This window comes from Bos indicus, chromosome 10, assembly GCF_029378745.1.
Source record: "Bos indicus isolate NIAB-ARS_2022 breed Sahiwal x Tharparkar chromosome 10, NIAB-ARS_B.indTharparkar_mat_pri_1.0, whole genome shotgun sequence".
NCBI lineage: Eukaryota > Metazoa > Chordata > Mammalia > Artiodactyla > Bovidae > Bos > Bos indicus.
Genome location: NC_091769.1, coordinates 10,322,807 through 10,347,187, shown reverse-complemented (window position 1 = coordinate 10,347,187; position 24,381 = coordinate 10,322,807). Strand labels below are relative to the sequence as shown.

General features: G+C 39.1%; 1 protein-coding gene and 1 non-coding gene across 2 annotated transcripts in view; both read right to left on the bottom strand.

Annotated features, from left to right (window-relative positions):
* Positions 1-24,381, bottom strand: part of JMY (junction mediating and regulatory protein, p53 cofactor) — an 81,485-nt gene that overhangs the window by 41,067 nt on the left and 16,037 nt on the right. Inside the window, exon 2 of the mRNA XM_070796878.1 lies at positions 11,915-12,088. Coding sequence (XP_070652979.1) covers positions 11,915-12,088 — 174 coding nt within the window. The remainder of the gene's footprint in view (positions 1-11,914; positions 12,089-24,381) is intronic.
* Positions 2,691-2,762, bottom strand: TRNAC-GCA (transfer RNA cysteine (anticodon GCA)). The gene has a single exon. It is a non-coding gene; the product is annotated as a tRNA-Cys (tRNA).

The following is a 24,381-nucleotide window of genomic DNA, read 5'->3' as shown; positions in this document are numbered from 1 at the left end:
GCCTTTTCTAAAACCAGCTTGAACATCTGGAAGTTCATGGTTCACATATTGCTGAAGCCTGGCTTGGAGAATTTTGAGCATTACTTTACTAGCATATGAGATGAGTGCAATTGTGCAGTAGTTTGAGCATTCTTTGGCATTGCCTTTCTTTGGGATTGGAATGAAAACTGACCTTTTCCTGTCCTGTGGCCACTGCTGAGTTTTCCAAATTTGCTGGCATATTGAGTGCACCACTTTCACAGCATCATCTTTCAGGATTTGAAATAGCTCAACTGGAATTCCATCACCTCCACTAGCTTTGTTTATAGTGATGCTTTCTAAGGCCCACTTGACTTCACATTCCAGGATGTCTGGCTCTAGGTGAGTGATCACACCATCGTGATTATCTGGGTCGTGAAGCTCTTTTTTGTACAGTTCTTCTGTGTATTCTTGCCACCTCTTAATATCTTCTGCTTCTGTTAGGTCCATACCATTTCTGTCCTTTATCAAGCCTATCTTTGCATGAAATGTTCCCTTGGTATTTCTAATTTTCTTGAAGAGATCTCTAGTCTTTCCCATTCTGTTGTTTTCCTCTATTTCTTTGCATTGTTCATTGAGGAAAGCTTTCTTATCTCTCCTTGCTATTCTTTGGAACTCTGCATTCAGATGCTTATGTCTTTCCTTTTCGCTTCTCTTCTTTTCAGAGCTATTTGTAAGGCCTCCTCAGACAGCCATTTTACTTTTTTGCATTTCTTTTCCATGGGTATGGTCTTGATCGCTGTCTCCTGTACAGTGTCACGAACCTCCATCCATAGTTCATCAGGCACTCTATCTATCAGATCTAGTCCCTTGAATCTATTTGTCACTTTCCACTGTATAATCATGAGGGATTTGATTTAGGTCATACCTGAATGGTCTAGTGGTTTCCCCTCCTTTCTTCAATTTAAGTCTGAATTTGGCAATAAAGAGTTCATGATCTGAGCCACAGTCAGCTCCGGGTCTTGTTTTTGCTGACTGTATAGAGCTTCTCCATCTTTGGCTGCAAAGAATATAATCAATCTGATTTCAGTGTTGACTAGTGATGACCATGTGTAGAGTCTTCTCTTGTGTTGTTGGAAGAGGGTGTTTGCTATGACCAGTGTGTTCTCTTGGCAGAACTCTATTAGCCTTTGCCCTGCTTCATTCCGTATTCCAAGGCCAAATTTGCCTGTTACTCCAGGTGTTTCTTGACTTCCTACTTTTGCATTCCAGTCCCCTATAATGAAAAGGACATCTTTTTTGGGTATTAGTTCTAAAAGGTCTTGTAGGTCTTCATAGAACCATTCAACTTCAGCTTCTTCAGTGTTACTGGTTGGGGTGTAGGCTGGATTACCATGATATTGAATGGTTTGCCTTGGAAACGAACAGAGATCATTCTGTCGTTTTTGAGATTGCATCCAAGTACTGCATTTTGGACTCTTTTGTTGACCATGATGGCTACTCCATTTCTTCTAAGGGATTCTTGCCCACAGTAGTAGATATAATGGTCATCTGAGTTAAATTCACCCATTTCAGTTCATTTTAGTTCGCTGATTCCTAGAATGTCAACATTCACTCTTGCCATCTCCTGTTTGACCACTTCCAATTTGCCTTGATTCATGGATCTGACATTCCAGGTTCCTATGCAATATTGCTCTTTACAGCATCAGACCTTGCTTCTATCACCAGTAACATCCACAACTGGGTACTGTTTTTGCTTTGGCTCCATCCCTTCATTCTTTCTGGAGTTATTTCTCCACTGATCTCCAGTAGCATGTTGGGTACCTACCAACGTGGGGAGTTCCCCTTTCAGGATCCTATCATTTTGCCTTTTCATACTGTTCATGGGGTTCTCAAGGCAAGAATACTGAAGTGGTCTGCCATTCCCTTCTTCAGTGGACCACAATCTGTGAGACCTCTCCACTATGACCCTCCCATCTTGGGTGGCCCTACACAGCATGGCTTAGTTTCACTGAGTTAGACAAGGCTGTGGTCCGTGTGATCAGATTGGCTCTTACCTCTTATCACACTCGTATTTTATTTTATATCACCAGCTTCCCACTCTGAATGTTCCGTGAGGGCAAAGAATGCACAGTATCTCTGCTTGCTTGCTCTTCACTAGCATGCTGCCTGGCATGAACTAGGTAATCTAAAATATTTCCTGAAAGAGTGAATAAAATTCCACTTCCATACATGTTTTTAAGGAGGACAGAGATATAGAAACGTGTAAATACTCTCTTTTCAGAAATCTGTGTAAGTGAATAGGAGAAGGGAATAAGGCTTATTAAGGGTAGGCACTACGCTTTATTTGAATGGGAGGCCATGGAGCAGGTTAGAGGGAGAACCTATGTTTTCTCCTGTGAAGAAAGAACCCAGTTATAAAAAGCATCTGAGAAAGAACAGATATATGTATTATGTACAACTGAATCACTCTGCTGTACATCTGAGAGTAACACAACTTTGTAAAGCACCTATACTCCAATATAAAATAACAAGTAAAAAAGAAAGAACCCAGTTAAAAATAAATTGGTAGAGAAGAGGGGAGGAACAGCTGTCTTTAGATGAAAAGTGGAGTTGCTCTGTTGTGTCTGACTCTTTGCAACCCCACAGACTAGCCCACCAGGCTCCTCTGTCCATGGGATTCTCCAGGCAAGAACACTGGAGTGGGCTGCCATTTCCTTCTCCAGGGGATCTTCCCAAGCCAGGGATCAAACCTGGGTCTCCTGCATTGCAGACAGGCGCTTTACCATCTGAGCCACCAGGGAAGCCCCTAAAAAAAGCCACTCTGACCCCAACGTGACATGAACACACAACCTTCTGATTGTTTTTAGATGGTAGGATGACAAACCATTTAGAAAAATTACTAAGCAAAAATTAAAAACAAGACTAACTAGGGTTAGTGAGGTCACGGTGAGACAAGAGACACATAATATACTGCTGGTGGAACTATAAATTGACTAAAACCTTTTCTGAAAAGTAATTTATGATACTACCCTTATGGCAGAAAGTGAAGAGGAACTAAAAAGCTTTTGAACTGTGGTGTTGGAGAAGACTCTTGAGAGTCCCTTGGACTGCAAGATCCAACCAGTCCATTCTAAAGGAGATCAGTCCTGGGTGTTCTTTGGAAGGAATGATGCTAAAGGTGAAACTCCAGTACTTTGGCCACCTCATGCGAAGAGTTGACTCATTGGAAAAGACTCTGATGCTGGGAGGAATTGGGGGCAGGAGGAGAAGGGGACAACAGAGGATGAGATGGCTGGATGGCATTACCGACTCGATGCACATGAGTTTGAGTAGACTCTGGGAGTTGGTGATGGACAGGGAGGCCTGGCGTGCTGCAATTCATGGGGTTGCAAGGAGTCGGACACGACTGAGTGAATGAACTGAACTGAATTTATGATACCATAATCTTTGAACACATTTAGCTGTTTAGATCAGGACAAACAAACTTTACTGAAGTCCATAAATTGCAGAAGGATTTGAAGGAGGGGTCAGATTTTGACAGTTACATGGGGAGGATATGGGAAAAGAGAATCACCCAAAATGCGTGCTGTAGATAAGAATTAACCTGAGAAAAGCCTTGAGGCAAGTTAAGTTCAATGTATGGTAAAGGACAGAGAGCAGTCCAGCCTACCTGGAGTTCAGGTAAAACAGATGAAGGTAGAGGAAGATAAGCCTAGACAAGTAGGCTATGATCACCATGAGGAGGCTCTGGAGCTTGTGCTGCACGTGACAAGCAACTGGAAGCCACTGTGGCATTCTCAGCAGTAGGTGGCATATTTAGACTTTTTGCATGTAAGAGTCTAGAAAACTTGTTTTCTGTAATAAAACCATCAAGGTTTTGTGCTTTCATTTGTTGCAATTTAAAACAAGTTAAAAAGCAAAAGATTCACAAATATGAAAAAAGGATTTAATAAATTGATCACTGCAGCAAAACTTAAATTCTTATTCAGCATGTTATGACAGAAGTCCCTTTCAATGACATGACTAAACTCCGTCTGGTTATTATACCTAAGACTGTAATTTAGGTTAGCTACAGTTTTTCACTGACTTTGAAAGTCAAAATGTATTTGGATTCTATCACCTCCAAGTTCAGCCTTCTGCCTTGTGATGCTAGGATTCGGGCTCTGAAAACCACATTTATCCTTTGCCAGGAGGAAGGGCTGGAGGAGATTTCAGAGTTGAAGGAAAGAGACACCTTGCGTCTTCCTATCTTTGTCACTTGACTTTCTTGTTTGCTGTTCTGTGATCATCATTCCAGTCTCGCTTTTTAATCTCAGCATCTAGTACCTTCTTCAAGAAGTTAACAGAAACGAGTCTGCAGTTTTTAAGCTCTGCAGAACCGGCCTCACTGTGTGTGCCCAAGACAAAGCAGCACCAGTCCATCAGTGCTTTATCCCCAGGGGTCTGGTTCTCTCAAACAGCAGTCTTCTTCCTCAGAGGTCAGCTTCATAGGGCCTATCCTCACCTTTTCCCTTTGTAACCCCCAATCCTAGGAGTGGTGGCCGTTTCTGCAATTAACTCTGGTACCTGAGAGCTGCCTTATGGTTCTCTGTTGAAATAACTGGTTTGATCTTCCAGTTAGATCCCAACAAACCCAACTGTGGTACAGAAAATGTAATAAACAGAATGAGCAGTGCTCGTAATTCAAAAATCTTAACTCAGATCATGAAGATAGAAACTTTTACTTGCATAGTTAAACACTGTACAGAAATGAGAAATAAAAAAATATAAAAAATCTGGTATTTGGAGATAACCTGTACTTTGTTGTTGGATTATCTTTACCTTCATCGCACATATATACCCAAATACACAGAAGAGAAACATGCTATGCTTTTTAAATGCTGTGTTTTCACTGACTTCTAAAACTCAGTAGCTAATGCTACAGCCTACTGTTTAAAAATGTGATTATAGTTTATTGTACTGAAGACGTTAAGCTAGGATACTGAGTTCTTTTCCTAACTTGGCGAATCCAAAGATGCACAGCACTGGTCAGCTGGGTCATGTGCTAAAAACAGTGACTCCTCTGTTGTCAATTTCAGGGCCAGAAAGAAAACAGTGTCTGTTTTTAACATGGAAAAAAGTATGTGTCAGTTTAGGTAGCTAGGATAGTGAGACTAGTTTATAAACACAGATTTCTTGGCAAGGAATTACTTATTATAAAGTACATTACTAGCTTGGATACTGGGTTTTATATGAGATGCTTAAGTGTTACTTCTATTGTTGAGATAGTACTTTTTTAAAAAGCACTCTGATTCTTGGGTAAAACAAATGCAAAGATAAACTTGTCAGTATACTGATGTAGTGGTGATCTTAATGTGAATTTTCCAGGCCTAGGAGTTATATGACTCTTGATTAACAGGATGACATAATTAGATTCGGCATCATGTATTTCATGCATTTTTACATTCAAAGTAAATGTAAAATGTAATATCCTCAGGAAAGAGTATGAAATGATGCATTTTTGAAGGTAAAAGGCATCTAAAGATAAGGAAATCAATAAATAGTTCAGGTGAGAGATAAGTATCTTAATGTACAGTGGTAAGCACTATATGTATAGTGCTTACATATAATGTATAGTGGGGCTCAGTGGTAAGGAACCCTCCTGACAAGCAGGAGATGTGGATTCGATCCCTGGGTAGGGAAGATACCCTGGAGAAGAAATGGCGACCTACTCCAGTATTCTTGCCTGAGAATCCCATGGACAGATTCTAGTGGGCTCAAAGGGGCTCCATGAGGTCACAAACAGTTGGACACAACTTACCAACTGAACAACAAAACAAGCAAGCACTATATATTTCACAATGTACACAGTAGAGTATATAGTGGTCCAATGACGTAAAAATTGCACGCTGCACAAAACCAGGAGGTTGGCCAAGCCATCTGTACTGCTGCATATGCCCACTTGTCTGTTGGAATAGTGTGGAGATGGGTGTCTTTTTCTATTTCACACAAAGACACCTACAGATTTCCCTGGGGGAGGGGAAGGGTAGAGGAAGAAGAGTATATTCAAATTACAACCAGAAAATAGTCAAATTGCTAAATGATATGACAGGATGCAAAGGGGAGGGAAAAGCTGAGGATGCCTTCTAGTTTTTAACTTATGTGCTTTCAGCAAGTTATTAAAAATAAGTTGGACAATGTGTTTGAAGTGCTTATGGTTAATCCAGGAAGACTATCAGTAGGTGAACTCACTGTGACTCATTAAGACACTGGGTGTCTTTAAAAATCTAGAGAGGATCTAGTTTATTTACTTTTACTTATTTATTTAAGCTTCTCTCTCCTTTGGCGGGGGTGGGGGGCGGGGGGCGGCATGCTGTACGGCTTGTGTGATCTTAGCTCCCCAACCAGGGATCAAACCCTGGCCCCCAGCAGTGAAAAGTCCTAGTCACTGGACCCCCAGGTAACTCCCCAAGGATCATCTAGTTTAATTTTTGTTTTACGGATGAGAAAGCTGAGGCCCAGAGTGAAGGTATCTCAGAATTCAGTGTGCTCCAAGCCTCAGCTGTTTCAGGTTTTATTAGACATGCGGCTCTCAACTGCACAGTGTGTCCTACTTACCAGGAAGACTTGTTAAAACAAAGATGGCTGAGCTCTTCCCTGGAGTTTCGGTTAAGGGTATCTGAGGTAAGGCCTAAGAATCTGTATTTCTAACAATACTGACGCTCCCTGTCTGGGGCTCACATTTTTCACATGTTAAAGAACCAGTACATTAAAGTCTGGGAGCTTCTGAAAGGGATGAGGCTAAAGAGTAAAGGTCAAACTCCATGGGATGATACAGCTTTCTAGGTCCTGACCATACCTTCTCTCCTACAAATCCTTAGACCTGAGGCATACCAAACAATTCACACCCAGTGGAAAAACTAATAGAACAGGCTTTGCAGTCAAATGTGCTCCAGTCCCAGCCATGACACTTATTGGCCTCCACACATGGTGCTGGGCTGGTGATTCAATAAGGTTTGAATAATTTACTGGGTCTAAAAACCCAAGTACTATGCCTGTTTATTATATCATTCCTATTCTTATATATATATGGAATAGTCTCAATTTCAATCTCTAATACAAACATGTATACTCACTTCCTACTGACTTCTTATTCTTCAATAGTGAAGCTCACTAATCCCTCTTTTACTGTATGTCTTCAGGCTATGTTGATCGCCTCATTTTGTGTCTCTACATAAACTTGTACATTTTGCTCATTCCTCTTTTAAAAAATTACCTGAGTTATAATTTATATACAACAAAATGTACCCATGTTTTAAACATAAATTTTGTCAAAGTTTTATACTCATGTTAACAGCCACCATAATCAAGATTTAAAATACATCAATCTCTCCAAAGGACTGTTACATCTGCTCCTCTCAGAGAATCTCCCCGGCCCCACCACAGGCAACAACTCCTCAGAACAATTTTCTAGAATTCCATGTAAATGGAGGTGTAGTTTATACTTTGTGTCTGGCATCTTTCGCTCAGCACAACTTTTTGTAAGCTGTTTAATCAGGATTTAATTAATTTACATATAATCAAGTGAATCAATCTGTCTAAAGTACGTGATTTGATGAGTTTTGATTGCCATAAACCCAAGAAACCACCACTACAATCATGATACAAAACATTTCTGTCACCTCCAAAATATTCCAGTACCACCTTGCCATTCATCCCTTCACACAGTATATATTCTCTTGTATCTGGCTTCTTCAACTTAGCATGACTTTGAGGTGTGTCTCTGTTGCTGTGTCTTATGTTGTTGTTTAGCTGTTAAGTCATGTCTGACTGCGAACCCATGAACTGTAACCCGCCAGGCTCCTCTGTCCATGGAATTTTCCAGGTAAGAATACTGGAGTGGGTTGCCATTTCCTTCTCCAGGTGACCTTCCGGACCCAAGGATTTAACCTGCGTCTCCTACATTGGCAGGTGGATTCTTCACCACTGAGCCATCAGGGAAGACCACCTTTGCATTGTCGAATATTATTCTATCATATGGAAATACCGCATTTTATTTACTCATTCACCTATTGATGGTTATTTGAGCTGTTCCAGTTTGGGGCTACCAGGAATCCAGTTGGCACAAACACTGGCAAGTTTTTTCTTTTGTGAACAGATGTTTTCATTTCTCTTGTATAGGTAACTAGGAGACAAACAGCTGAGTTGTAAGATACGTACAGTTGACTCTTGAACAACATAGGTTTGAACTGCATGAGTCCACTTCTATGCAGATTTTTTTCCCTGACAAATATTACAGTGCTGTAAGATCTGCTGTTGCTGAATCCACAGATGGGGAACCATGATCTGGAAAGCTATTTTGCCATTAAACATCTGAGAATTCTGGTATAAATGGCAGGTACTGGAACCACACCCAAGGGCTGTTCAAAGATTAACTGTATATGTTTAATTTTTGAAGAAATTGTCAAGCTGTTTGCCCAAGTGGCTGTACCACTTTAAAATCCTATTAGCAATGTATGAATATTCCAGTTACTCTACATCCTCATTACTATTTGGGAGGGCCAAAATATTTCCATTACACTCACCTGAATAATCAGTGTGTACAGTGTCACACTCTGGTATCAATCTGTATTTCCTAGGTGAGTATGTACAGTGTTGCACTCTGGTATCAATTTGTATTTCCTAGGTGAGTGTGTACAGTGTCCTACTCTGGTATCAATCTGTATTTCCTTGGTGAGTGTGTTGGGCATCTCTGCATGTGATTATTGGCCATTTCTTTGTGTCCTTTTAAATATTTAGCTCATATTGAAAATTTGGGGGTTTTATCTTACTGAGTTGCATAGTTCCTTTCTCAGATATATTGATATTACAAGTTATTTTGTCTCAGTGTATGGCCTGCCTTCTCATTTCCTTAATCTTTCAAATAGCAAAATATTTAATTTTAGTGAAGTCCAATTTATCATTCTTTTTATTAGTTTTCGGCCCAAGTTTTCTGCATTGTATCTAAAAAAACATTTGCCTTTCCTTCCCAAAGACTGTAAAACCTTTCGCAGTTTGCTTATAAAAGTTTTATATTATAAGATTTATGTTTTAGTCTAAGATGTATTCAAATTAATTTTTGTGTATGGTGTAACATAAGGAAGACTAGGGTTCATTTTTTCTATATAGATATCCACTTCTGGCAGCATTTGTTGATAAGACTATTCTTTCCCCCTACTGAACTGCCTTGGTACCTTTTTGAAAAACTAACTGAATATGTAACCACAGGTCTATTTTAAATTCCACCCTACTGGAATTTTAATTTGCATCTACAGATCCACTGAGAGCTGACATGTGAATATAACTGACTACTGTTAATAGATTTTCTTCCAATCTATTACCATGGTCTATCTCCCATTTATTTAGGTATGCTTTAATTTCTCTCAGCAAAATTTTATAATTTTTCAGTATACAGTCCTTTAATAGATTTTATAAAATTTATCTTTAAACATTTCAAGCATTTTTAAAAGTTTCTGTTTCAGTTTCATTTCTGGAAGACAGAAAATACAACTGAATTTCTAAGTCCTGACCTTGTAACTAAACTTAGATTATTTCCAGTGGTTTTTTTAGATTCTTATTCTTCACATGTGTGATCACATAATCTATGAATTACAAAAAGCTTTACTTTTTTCCCCAATGCCTGAGAAATAGTGAACACAAGTTGTGAGAGCAGACAATTCTGTCTAGTTACCCATCTTAGTGGGGGAAGAACTCAATCACTCATATCACACACGATGTTAAATGAGCTCCACGTAATACCCTTTATCAGGTGGAGGATGGGCTTCCCTAGGGGCTCAGACAGTACAATCTGCTGCAATGCAAGAGACAGGTCAGGAAGATCCATCCCCTAGAGGAGGGAATGGCTAGCCACTCCAGTCGTCTTGCCTGGAGAATCCCATGGACAGAGCAGCCTGGCCGGCTGCAGTCCATGGGGCTGCAAAGAGTCGGACACAACTGACTGACTAACACTTTCACTTTTGTCAGGTCAAGGAAGTTCCCTTCTCTGCCTACTTTGCTGAAATTTTACCATGGATGGGCAATGAACTTTATCAAATGCATTTATGCACCCACAGACACTGATTTTTTTTCTTTGATAATATTGTGAGTTACATTGATTACTTTTTGTAATGTTAAACCAATCTTGTCTTTCTGAGATAAACCCTGGTCATGGTATATTACTGAATCCTATTTTTCAATATTACATTAAGGATTATTACATCTACATTCATAAAGGATATTCATCTGTAGTTTTCTTTTTCTCTGTAATGTCATTTGATTTGGATAATGCTTACCTCAAGGTTTTAAATTATGAATTCAACTTTGTTAATATCGAGCTACCAAATTTTTTCTATTTTCCTTTGAACCTATTTTGACAATTTGTATTTCTATAAGAAATGTGTCCATATCTAAGTAGTTGAATTTTTGGCACAAATTTGTTCCTGTTCTCTTTCTAGCTCATCATTATAGTTGAGAGGCATCAGAGGACCAATGCAGTAAAATACCATATTTACCTCTGAAAATATTATCAGTTTAAAAAATACATTGTCTTGTCCACCTCACCCATATTCTGCTTCCCAGGAGAAAAAAATGGAGTAGTAAGTGATGCTAGTGGACAACAGAGTCTGACATGGCAGTTCAATCAATTTGCTAATGTTAATACTCAATATAAATCATGCTGCTGCTGCTAAATTGCTTCAGTCGTGTCCGACTCTGTGACCCCATAGACGGCAGCCCACCAGGCTCTCCCGTCCCTGGGATTCTCCAGGCAATAACACTGGAGTGGGTTGCCATTACCTTCTCCAATGCATGAAAGTGGAAGTGAAGTTGCTCGGTCATCTCCGACTCTTAGTGGCCCCATGTACTGCAGCCCACCAGGGCCCTCTGTCTACGGGATTTTCCAGGGAAGAGTACTGGAGTAGGTTGCCATTTCCTTCTCCTATACAAATCATGATATATTAATAATATGAAGGCAAAAATTCACATAGACTCTGATAGTCAATGTTCAGCTGTGTAGAGTATGACTGCTCTGCACTGCAACTTAGTTTAGAAGAAGATGGGGCCTCCATGTCTTCTAGTTCATCCCTGGCCTTCCAGTCAAGTTTTCAATGGGCAAAAATTCTACAGTTCATTTTTAAAAATTGAAGGAAACTGTAGTGCCTAAAAAGTCTTAGTTACTATTTATCACTTAACCAAAATGCCAAGTTTATGATAAAACTGCCATTTTTTTCCAAAATGCCCATATTTTTCAAAATTATTAATAAAGGCGAACAACATCAACTATATGATGGTCTGTATGGCTCCATGTTGATTCATTAAAGGGAATAAGAAACACAGACATGCTTTACTTTGTTATATTTTTTCAAATACACACTCATTCTTGCCCCCAAGCATAAGGTTCTCAGAATAATTAATAATTTCTCACATATAAATGTATTAAATAATGCTCCAAATTAACCCATTATGCAAAAAAATTTTAATATCCTAGTTCAGCAATATTTTCATGTGAATTAAACAGCAACATTGATTTGAAGTCAGCTATAAAACCAAACCCTTAACACTCACCTCAAAAAATGTAGTATTACTTTACACACAAAAATAAAATGTCATGAAGTTTAAAGCTCTACCATTAAAGCCTTGTAACTTTTAAAAAGGTCCTCCCAAAACATATGTTCCCAAAACTCCTGCTAAAGAAGTCTAAGAGTAGACTAGACAAGGTCCTCTCAACCCTGCCCACTCAGCACAGTCACCTTTCCAGATGGTTTTAAAATGAGGTATTCAGGCTCTGTGTAACACAAAACTACCAAACTAGCATCTTTGGGAACAATGGACCAGATATCTACATTTATAAAAGCTCCTCTAATAATTAAAATGCATAGCCAGCCAGACTGAGAACTACGAAATAGGTACGTAACATTTTAGGTTTTAAGAAAAATACCTTGATCTGCTGTCTTCGTAGCATAGCAAGTTCCCGCATGTCTCGGAACGGCTGCAGTAAATACTGATAGAGTTCAGTTGTGGCTTCTGCAAGGCTGCTGTAGGCTTCGTCCTCCATCTGATACAAGTCCAGAAGCTCTACCATGCTCTCCGTATTCTTGTGCTTATCCAAGAGCTGTGGAACAAGAAAATTTCACTGCAAAGAAATCCAACTGGAATAGCCTGTAAACATTTGCAAACTGGCTATCATCTCAGGACTTTGGGACTCTGAAATGTGGAATTAAGAGAGAATGAGAAGCACTGATTGCTTGCATCACTCATCTCCATGACTCATGTGTTTTACTACAAGACCACTGCCTGACACATCCTTTTCTAACTATGTCTCTAGGTTATTCCAGTTCTCTGCATATTCTGGTATTCTGGAATTCCATACTATCTGCCTACTCTTAACTCTAAAAAAAATTTTTCCAGTATCTAGTAGCTTTCTCCATATTTATATAAATTTTTTTTCCATCATTTATCTAAGGCCTCCTCAGACAACCATTTTGCCTTGCTGCATTTCTTTTTCTTGGGGATGGCCTTGGTCACCATGCAAAGAAATAGAGGAAAACAGTAGAAAGGGAAAGACTACAGGTCTCTTCAAGAAAATACCTACAAAACAATACCGATAAAGTGAGGAGACTGACACTCTCCATTCAACTTCACCAGTTACTAAACCTAGAGCCTATTATACAGAGTGAAGTAAGTCAGAATGAGAAATATAAATATGGTATACTGACACATGTATATGGAATCTAGAAAAACGGTACTGATGAATTTATTTTTAGGGCAGCAATGGAGAAACAAAGGTGGAGAACAGACCGAAGGACATGGGGGCAGGGAAGGAGGGTGAGGGTGAGATGTATGGGGAGTAACATGGAAATTTACATTACCATATGTAAAACAGACAGCCAATGGGAATTTGTTGTATGAATCAGGGAACTCATCAGGGGCTCTGTGACGATCTAGAAGGGTGGGGTGGGGAGGGAAGTTCAGGAGGGAGAGGACATGGGTGTACCTATGGCTGATTCTTTTTTTTTTTCTTTTTTCTTTTTTTTTTTTAATTTTATTTTTAAACTTTACATAATTGTATTAGTTTTGCCAAATATCAAAATGAATCTGCCACAGGTATACATGTGTTCCCCATCCTGAACCCTCCTCCCTCCCCCCTCCCCATACCATCCCTCTGGGTCGTCCCAGTGCACTAGCCCCAAGCATCCAGTATCGTGCATCGAACCTGGACTGGCAACTCGTTTCTTACATGATATTTTACATGTTTCAATGTCATTCTCCCAAATCTTCCCACCCTCTCCCTCTCCCACAAAGTCCATAAGACTGTTCTATACATCAGTGTCTCTTTTGCTGTCTCGTACACCAGGTTATTGTTACCATCTTTCTAAATTCCATATATATGCGTTAGTATACTGTATTTATGTTTTTCCTTCTGGCTTACTTCACTCTGTATAATAGGCTCCAATTTCATCCACCTCATTAGAACTGATTCAAATGTATTCTTTTTAATGGCTGAGTAATACTCCATTGTGTATATGTACCATAGCTTTCTTATCCATTCATCTGCTGATGGACATCTAGGTTGCTTCCATGTCTTGGCTATTATAAACAGTGCTGCGATGAACATTGGGGTACACGTGTCTCTTTCCCTTCTGGTTTCCTCAGTGTGTATGCCCAGCAGTGGGATTGCTGGATCATAAGGCAGTTCTATTTCCAGTTTTTTAAGGAATCTCCACACTGTTCTCCATAGTGGCTGTACTAGTTTGCATTCCCACCAACAGTGTAAGAGGGTTCCCTTTTCTCCACACCCTCTCCAGCATTTATTATTTGTAGACTTTTGGATTGCAGCCATTCTGACTGGTGTGAAATGGTACCTATGGCTGATTCTTGTTGATGTCTGACAGGAAACCACAAAATTCTGTAAAGCAATTATCCTTCAATTAAAAAAAGTGCCCCCCCACCAAAAAAAAGATACAGTAATCAAGACAGTATAATACTGGTAAAAGAATAGATCATTGGAAGAATGTAAAAGCAAACCCACACACAAATAGTCAAGCAGTCTTTTGACAAAAGAGCAAAGACAATTCAATGAAGAGATCAGTGTTTTCAACAAATGGTATCGAAACAAATGGATATCCATGTATGAAAGAAAGAAAAAGAAATCTACAGACCTTAAACTTTTCACAAAAATTCATTTAAAATGGACCACAGAAATGCAAGATACAAAGTTATAAAACTCTTAGAAAATAACACAGGACAAAATCTAGGTAACCTTAGGTTTGATGACTTATTAGATATAAAAACACATTACTTTTCTGTAAACCTGAAGGTGATAAAACAAAGTCTACTACTACTAAGTCGCTTCAGTCGTGTCCGACTCTGTGCGACCTCATGGACTGCAGCCCACCAGGCTCCCCCGTCCCTTGGATTCTCCAGGCAAGAACACTGGAGTGGGTTGCCATTTCCTATTCCAATGCATGAAAGTGGAAAGTGAAAGTGAAGTCGCTTAGTCGTGTCCGACTCTTCGAGACCCCATGGACTGCAGCCTACCAGGCTCCTCCATCCATGGGATTTTCCGGACAACAGTACTGGAGTGGGGTGCCATTGCCTTCTTCAAACAAAGTCTATTAACTTTTAAATGATGATAACAAACCTATTTAAAGACATAGTTTTATATTTCACTGTATGCATGCTTTTATTTTTTAAATAAACAAAAAATCATTAAAAATAAATCCATAATATCCAATTAACACTGATTTTCACCCCTATTAAGTCCTAGTGTTTTAAAGTGATTGGACCAATCAATGTCTTTCTGCTTTGTTAACAAGTAGTTTTGGTAGGCTGGTTTTGTTTGCTGTGTTTTTAATAGAGGCCTACTAAAACAAAAAGAATTAATTCAAACATCAGTGATTTTAACAACTGATAACACACAAACGATTAACAGATATAGACAGAAGGCCAGACCAAGTGCCGATCTTGCTTTATGCTGAAAGCAAAGAGATGCCGTCAAAGGTTTGTTCATTTGCTTTGTTTTTCCTTCAAAAATCTCTCTGGTTCCAGGGAAGCATCAAGGAATACTTTCCCAAGTGAAGGAATCTTGACTTGTTATTCTGAAGGGTAAAAAGGGACTAACTAAGCAAAGTGGGCTTTCCTGGTGGCTCAGCTGGTAAAGAATCCGCCTCCAATGCAGGAGACCCGGGTTTGATTCCTAGGTTGGGAAGATCCCTTGGAGAAGGGAACAGATACCCATTCCAGTATTCTGGCCTGGAGAAGTCCATAGACTGTACAGTCCACGGGGTCTGAGAGTCTCACTTTCACTTTCTTTCAGGCAAAGTGTAAAGGGAACACTCGGTCAGAAAAACATAGTGACTTGTCCCTGGATAAAATAAGGTTTATAAATTGGAGTAGACAAAGAAAGGCAGCATATGAAAGACAATTCTGGAGACACTAGCATACATGATGGACTGGAGTTATACTACAGTGGTGAGAACGGACTGGAAGGGGCAACAGAGTGGACACAGACAGGTTAGTTCATAGCCTCCTAGGTTGGTCTGTGAAAGCTGCTGGTAAGCTTAGACTGGAGGAAGAGAAAAGCACGGATTCATGAAATGCTTTGGAGATAAAGGCAACTGGACTTACTAAAAGACTGGATTTCCCCTTGACTCTAAGATCTTTGGTCTTCACTGATACAAAGAACACAGGAATAGAAACAGGTTTTTAGAGCAAAGTTTACAAATTCAGAGACAGTGTCCAAACTGTTTCTTAGATATCATGAAAAGAGGTCATAAAGGGAAGGCACAATGTCCCCAAGCTAGGCCTTTACCTTTAGTTGGTCTACAATCTAACTAGGGAAGCAAACCAAGAGACAGAAGTAAAACACTGATTGTAAAAGACAGTAAAAGGTTAGAGAAAAGATGGTTCAGAGTGGGCTAAAGCAGCTGAAACAGATGTCCGAAAACTAGGATCTGAAGTGGATCTTGAAAGATGGGAAGTGAAGACAGGTGAAGAACAACACCTACGCAGGTGAAGAACCACCACCCAGTCTTAAGAAATTACATGAATTGAAGTGTCACAGATTTGAAATTTGGATGGGAGGAAGAGGGTGGCAGAGTGTCATCGTGCTCCTTGAGGTAGGGCGTATGCACTAGTAACAGGACACCACACTGAGTCAGTAAATGCAGCATTTCTAATAAGCAGGGAAACCATCTATGGAATAGAAAAAAAAAGAATGATACATTTGATCAATGGGATCTGTTTAATGTTTAGTTTACATAGTTCAACTTATCTAAAAACCATATCAAAGTGATGGTCATTTAGTACCTGGTTACTTGAAGCATGGTCTGGGACCAGCATCATCTGAGAACTGGTTAGAAATAAAGAACCTCAGGGCCCACTCCAGACCCACAGAATCAGAATGAGCGATGAGAATGCACAGCAAAGTTTGAGAAGCACTGCTTCAGTAAACACCTTTTATGCCCACATTCATGCCCACCAAGCACTCGCTCAGTCGTGTCTCTGCGACCCCATGGACTGTAGCCCACCAGGCTCCTCTGTCCATGGGGATTTTCCAGGCAAGAATACTGCAGTGGGTTGCCATGCCCTCCTCCAGGGGATCTTCCCAACCCAACAATGGAAACCAGGTCTCCGGCATTGCAGGCAGATTCTTTGCTGTCTGAGCCACCAGGGAAGCCCCCACGTTAACTATAATGTGAGACAAAAGTCTCAATAAAGTACACAAATTATGTAGCGCATCTTCAAATTGAAACTTGTTAGAATTACGATATTAACATTTTTTCTTGTACCTAAAATCATTTTTCCCTCACTCTTTCTCTCACTATTTAACTATTATTTTATTTTAGCTCAATTAGCACTATTCAGACCAAAATTAAGGCAAAATTCCCATTTCTCATGGTTCAGTTCCATATTAAAGCATTTTTAGCTATTCTAAAAAAAAAGTTACTACTGAAGCCAACCATAGAATGATCTTCACCTTTAGAAGACAGGTCCAAAGAGACAGAGTCAGTCTGGCATTATCTCCAGCACTGGCCAGATCTTATCATGGGCCATTCAATGAAACTGAATGTTTAAAAGCAATCCCCCCACTTCCCACAAATACATTAAGTAAGAATAAACAAAAAATATTGAACAAATAAAAAATAAAAGTGATGGCCATTAAAATAATCTAATTGTTTTCATTCTGATATGTTTGCTTGTTTTTTAAAAATTATAATTTGGCCTTTTACTACTGCAAAGAAATGATGAAATTATAATGAAGATATTCCAGTTCTTCTGACAGAATTCTATTAATTTACAAAATGGCAATTTACAATCCAATTTAGAATAACCTGAAAAATCACAATAGAAATAGAATTCAATAAGCTGTTATAATTTATATGCAGAAACCAACAGCCCTTTCATATTAAATACAAAACAATCAGCAAGGATTCCATCTGTAATAAAACAGAAAAATACCTAGGAATAAACTTAAATCTATTAAGAGCCATGTAAATAAAATGTTATGGTACCAAAAGACTATGTAAATAAATGGAAGACTGAATCTATAAATTTCATATGGTAACAAAACACCTCGATACTTCTATGGCACAGAAAAAGCCCAATTTTAAAGTTCAAGTGGAAAAATAAGAGGACAAAATAGCACACAAAAAAATTTTTTTTTCTTATAAAGAGTAAATGTGGAGAAAGGTAATGGCCTACCCAGGTATTATAAATATATGATATAAGTATTGAGTACAATGAAGTAATAAAGAGTTCAGATATATGAAAGTTTACTGCATGATAAGCAAGAATCATTCAAGAAATATTTGTGACAACTGTCATTTCCCCAGAAAAAAAGAAGAGTTGGACCCCATCTTATTTCTGAGTGAAGTAGCTCAGTCATGCCCGACTCTTTGCAATCCCATGGACTGTAGTCTGCCAGGCTCCTCCAACCATGGGATTCTCCAGGCAAGAGTACTGGAGTAGGTTGCCATGTCCTTCTCCAGGGGATCTTCCCGATCCAGGGATTGAACCCAGGTCTCCTGCATTGCAGGCAGATGCTTTACCATCTGAGCCAGCAGGGAAGCCAAAATAAATTCTTGCAGGGTCAACAATTTAAATGCAAAGAGCAAAATCAACTGGCTACAGACATAAATAACTAAATCAAGAAATAAATGACAAAGGGAAAAATATTTGCAACACAATTTCCAAGATCAAAACAAACAACAAACAGGTAAAGAAATTACTCTTGAACAAATGAAGATTCATTCATACTGCAAAATAAATCACAAATTAAAACTTTTCATGGGAGACAGGGTGCTCAGGGCTGGTGCACTGGGATGACCCTGAGGGATGGGTTGGGGAGGGAGGTGGAAGGAGGGTTCAGGATGGGGAACACATGTACACCCATGGCTGATTCATGTCAATGTATGGCAAAAACCACCACAATATTGTAAAATAATTAGCCTCCAATTAAATTAATTTAAAAAAATAAAACTTTCATGGATAAGATAAAAAAGTTTTGAAAATAAGTCTTGGGTTTAAAAGGATATATTAGGTTGGTACAAAAGTAATTACAGTTTTGCATTGTTGAACTTTGCCATTTGATACTGGAATACATTCTTAAATAAATGTTATGTTATACATCATTTTAATATGCATTTCTCACTTTATGCTTTTTCCTAATGAATTATTACTAGCTGTTTATATGCATTTTAGACTATGGAAATGATGTTAGACAAAAAATATATTTGAGCAGTTTTCCTGTTTGAGTTCAAAATGGGTCATAAAGCAGCAGAGACAACTCACAACATCAACAATAGCATTTGGTCAAGGAACTGCTAATGAATGTACAGTGCAGTGGTGGCTCAAGAAGTTCTGCAAAGGAGACAAGAGCCTTGAAGATGAGGAGTGAGATGGCCGGCCACTACAAGTTGACAACAACCCACTGAGAGCATCATCGAAGCTGATGCTCTTACAACTACACAGGAAGCTGCGCAAGAACTCGATGTCAACCTCAGTACAGTCATTTGGCATTTAAAGCAAACTGGAAAGGTGAAAAAGCTCAGTGAGTGAGTGCCTCATGAGCTGACTACAAAGTAAAAAAAAAAACAAAAACACATTTTTGAAGTGTCATCTTCTCTTATTCTTTTCTTAAAATTTTAATTGGAGGTACAATATTATGATGGTTTCTGCCATACATCAATACGAACTGGCCATAAACATACATTTGTCCCTTCCATCCTGTACCCCTCTCTCACCTCCTTTCCCACCCCATCCCTCCACATTGTCACAGAGCACCAGCTCTGGGTGCCCTGCATCATACAGCAGGAAAAAAAGACACATGTATCCCAATGTTCACTGCAGCACTATTTATGACAGCTTGGACACGGAAGCAACCTAGATCTTCATTGGCAGATGAATGGATAAAGAAGCTGTGGTATATATACACAGTGGAATATTACTCAGCCATAAAAAGGAACACATTTGGGTCAGTTCTGATGAGGTGGATGAACCTAGAGCCTATTACATAGAGTGAAGTAGGCCAGAAAGACAAATATCACATATTAACGCATATATATGGAAACTGGAAAGATGGTACTGATGATCCTACATGCAGGGCAGCAAAGGAGACACCGACATAATGAACAGACTTTTGGACTCAGTGGGAGAAGGAGAGGGTGGGATGATCTGACAGAATAGCACTGAAACCTATACATTACTGTATGTAAAACAGTCTTCTGTTATTCTATGCGACAACAATGAATCATTTCTCAATCGGATTGTGACATGAGACGAAAAGTGGACTGTATACGACAAGTGTGATGACCAGCTCAGTGGTGGGACTGAAAAGAAGCACCAAAGCACTTTCCAAAGCCAAACATGTACCCAAAGAAGGGTCATGGTCACTGGTGGTCTGCTGCCTGTCTGCTCCACTACAGCTTTCTGAATCCTGGCGAAACCATTACATCTGAGAAGTGTGGTAAGCAAATCGATGAGATGCACCCCAAACTGCCTTGCCTAAACCCAACGTTGGTCAACAGATAGGGCCCAATTCTTCTCTGCAACAACGCCCAACCACACGTCACACAACCAACACTTCAAAAGTTGAACAAACTGGGCTACAACGTTTTGCCTCATTTGCCATATTCACCTGACCTCTCACCAACTGACGATCACTTCTTCAAGCATCTCGACAACTTTTTGCAGGGAAAATGCTTCCACAACCAGCAGGATGCAGAAAACGCTTTCCAAGAGTTCATGGAATTCTAAACCGTGGATTTTTAGGCTATAGGAATAAACAGACTTATTTCTCATTGGCAGAAGCGTGCTCACTGCAATGGCTCCTGTTCTAATGAACACAGACGTGCTTGAGCCGAGGTACAATGATCCACGATTCAGGGTCCCAAACCACACTCAACTTTTGCACCAACAGAAACAAACAGCAACCACCTTCTTTTGTTTCAAACAGTGTGAACTGATACATCCTCTACAGAAAGCAATTTAAGCAAAATACATGTTTCTCTTTGACCCAGCAATTTCTCTTATAGAATTTTATCCTATAGATACATATGCACATGTGGGAAAAGATACACTATTTCAACAGCAAAAGACCAGGAAAAAACCTATATATCAAACCAAATCCATTCAATGGAGCATTGTTTAGCCATTAGAAGAAACTGTTACAGGAAAAAGAAAACTAAGATGTTAATAACATGCTACCATCTGAGTTGCTTAAAAGTGGAAAATAGGACACATCTCTATGTATTGTCTGTGTCCTTATGCATGAAACTGAATCTGTAAGGCACACAAGAAACTCTTACGGGTGGCTCCTCTGAGGGGATGAGAAGATCAGGGAAGGAGTTGGGTTTATACTCCAGCTTTCAATCATGATCTATGGAGTAAATATACTTTTTTTAAAAAGGAAAGTCTTATAGCCTATTTCTTTTCCACCCCGAAAGTATCTTGGCTTACACATGAAAAGAGGAAAATTAAATTATACCCTTTGCCACAATATCTAAAACTGCACATACAACTTTTGCTAAAGTATGAGAAATATGAAAATGATACATGCTTCTCTTCCTTTGCTCACCTACAAAAGTACCTAAGTCATGTGTTAAACCATCTATTTTAAGCTACAGCTGAAAAGGAAGATTATGAAAGTAATAGCAGCAGTGTGAAAATCAATTTCTAATCAAAACACTCTTATCAAGTCCCAGAAATCAGTTCTAATTAGTGGCAAAGATGCTCCTAGGCTTAACACCAAGGCTGCAACATATCTGAAATAAAATAACCAGATTAAGGAAGGACAGGACAATAAAATGGGAGGGGAGTGTTGTCACATGAGTGTGTAATAGCAACAAAGCAGTGGCTAACTATACAATGAGTCATAAACTATCCTTTTTTTTGGCCCCACCTCACAGCTTGTGGTATCTTAGTTCCCTGACCAGGGATTGAACCCGGGCCCTCAGCAAAGAAAGCACGGAGTCCTGACTACTGGACTACCAGAGAATTCCCTAAACAATCTTTTTATTGTTTTAATAAAGGCAATAATTCTCTCCTTGCAAGAAAATGTACATTGAAAGAAGCCCCTTCTCTATTATTCCACTTGAAAATAGAACACTTACGTTGACTTTTCTACCAAGTCCTAGGAATAGCAGAACTGTTAAAAAAGATGTTTCAATAATAAAAGTTCTCCAAGCCATTTACAAGCAATCGAACGAGAGGACTCAACAGTAAGACAATCCTCAGATGCTGGGCTTCTCTGAGCTCTTCTTACAGACACTAAAGTACATGAAGGCACCAAACTGTTTAGATACTATTCAGCACCGACACAAAAACACTGTCACCATATGCTTGTTAATTAGATCACAATCGGATTCTACACAGGTATGCGACCACAAGAAAATCAGTTATTCTACTCAAATATTAACAGTTAGATATTTCCCAAATGCCTCTGATCAACAAACAGAGCGGTACTTTACAAAGCTATTATGCACCAACTAATACTCCTGCAGAGAAGCCCAAGGCGTCTCACCTAACACTGCTAATTTATTAATTTGTCTTCTTAGCTATAAAGTTTCACGTTTTTCCAACATTAGATTACCTAAAAACCAATTATAGCTTCAATCAGCAATTTATTTTAATTTAAGTATCTGAAAATAATCTTAAAGGAAATGAATTTTAAAATGTCAAAAGAGGCAACTTACTAAGCATTAGACTGTTTATAGTCTAAACCATTTCCTATAATCCATGATAAAAGACTTCAACTGTACAAGATAATCACAACCTGTTACAATAACGCATTTAATTTTCTATTTTGCTAACCAAAACTGACTAAATACAGGGATTAAATAAACTGAACTGTGGATATTTGCAGGTTATTAATTGTGAAATGTAAAAGGTGCTATAAATAACATGCACAAAAAGAGAAAGAAATTGGAAAGAGTTAGCTTACTTAGGATTAAGAATATCTGAGATAGATGTATAGAGAAGGCCTGAATTTAAAATGGAGAGAATACTGTTTGCTAAACTTGAGAAGATTCACTGACGGATACAAACTGAGTCAGAATACAGATGGACCTATGAGAATACAACATGCCTACAAAGGGTGATTTTGGAAGGGCTCAAGTGCACCCAATACAAAACAGAGATACTCATTACAGGATGCAGTGGAAAGGAGGGCAGACAGGAACAGGGCTTAGAAAGTAAAAAACTGATTACTTGTTTCAAAATCTGACACATCGCTCATGCAATTTATTTAGAATGTCATTTTGCTCTATTGAGTCACTTAAAAGAAACGAAGCAGAATTGTATACAGCATTAATTAAACACATTAGCCTAATAGGTAGAACACTTCTTTTCCCTTCCTTCCAGCTTCCCTAACAGACACCTTTTTTGTTTCCCCCAGTCTAATTCTGATAACAACTAAGCTCCTAACCTACTCTGATATTTGAAACAAAGCTCAGCTTATTGCAAAGTTTCTCTAGGGCAAGGACCCCACAACTTGCATCAGGTTCTTAAAGGAGTCAGTGACAACAGCTTTTAAAAAATTTCTTTCAAGACTCCCTATAACCATTGTAACAGAGAAAGTACAAAATAAACTTGTGCCCTTTACTCCCTTCTTTAGTCCTATTCAACTCTGGCTTTTTAACCCTGTGAAAAGTTACAAATATAGGGGAAAGGAAGAAAGCACCTCCTGTGCTTAACTGAGTCCCCCTCCTGCAGGGTGCCAATCAGTTATAGAGCCTGCTCTCTGACTTCAGGATTACAGTGAAAGTCACTCAGTCATGTCTTACTCTGTGCAACCGCACGGACTGTAGCCTGCCAGGCTCCTCTGTCCATGGAATTCTCCAGACCAGAATACCGGAGTGGGTAGCTGTTCCCTCCTCCAAGGGATAGGACTGCCACTATCCTTGAAGACCCTCAGATAATTTGTCAAGTCCTGGGTATAAAATTTAGAAGCTAAACTCTCTCCTGCCCTGAGTCTCAGAACTTTCTTCCTACTTTAATGTGTCAAACCCAAGAGTGCCTCATTTTTTAAATTAAAATATTTAAGAAGCAACATAAAATCTACAAATAATACAGCATTAATTAAACACATTAGCCTAATAAGTAGAACACTCCTTTAAATTATTATTAAGACATGCAAATAATTATCTGCTTGTGGAAAAGGGTAACGCAAAACTAGCAATGAGGTGCTAAGATGGAGAGGGAGGCCTGCCCCAGCAATCCACCTGGATCTGTGGTCCTGGGCATTTCCCTTAGGCCTAGGGCACTGGTTTTCCCAATGACAAGGAAGGACCAACACCACATACATTTTCACACAGAGCACACTGCTCAACTCTGTTCTTGGTTTGCACAAGTGTTGAATCATTTTTATTACTATGGTAATCACTGATTATTTATTAGGGACTATTAATGCTGAAATCCAATTTTGGAAAGTATAAAGGGCTACTATTTTGAAAATTGGTTTTCAGATTATTTCATAGATGAGTGGCAAATTTAATTCCATTTTACTTCTGGGGAGGAAGTAAATTTTTTTAATTAAAAATGTTAGGTACATGTATACATGTCATATACAGAAACCAACTTTATAACATATCAAAAAACACCCACTGAGTACAGAAACACGGGGGAATTGAGGCATTAGAAAAGAATAACAGCAAACCCACCTTTGTCTCCTGGGCCTTACAATGCATTTTAAGGGGTAGGAGGGAATCCATAAAGAGAAAAACCAGAAAAGCAGTCATGAATGATGTGAACCATATGTAATATAATGCGTCTTTGATCTCTGGATTTCTGACAGAAAGTCCTGGTTTCTGAAAGTGGTCATAAATGACTTTCTTCAGGAGGGGTACCTGACCTGGCTCTGGAAAGAAGGAACTTAAACCAAAAAAGGACAACATGAGCAGGGGAGGA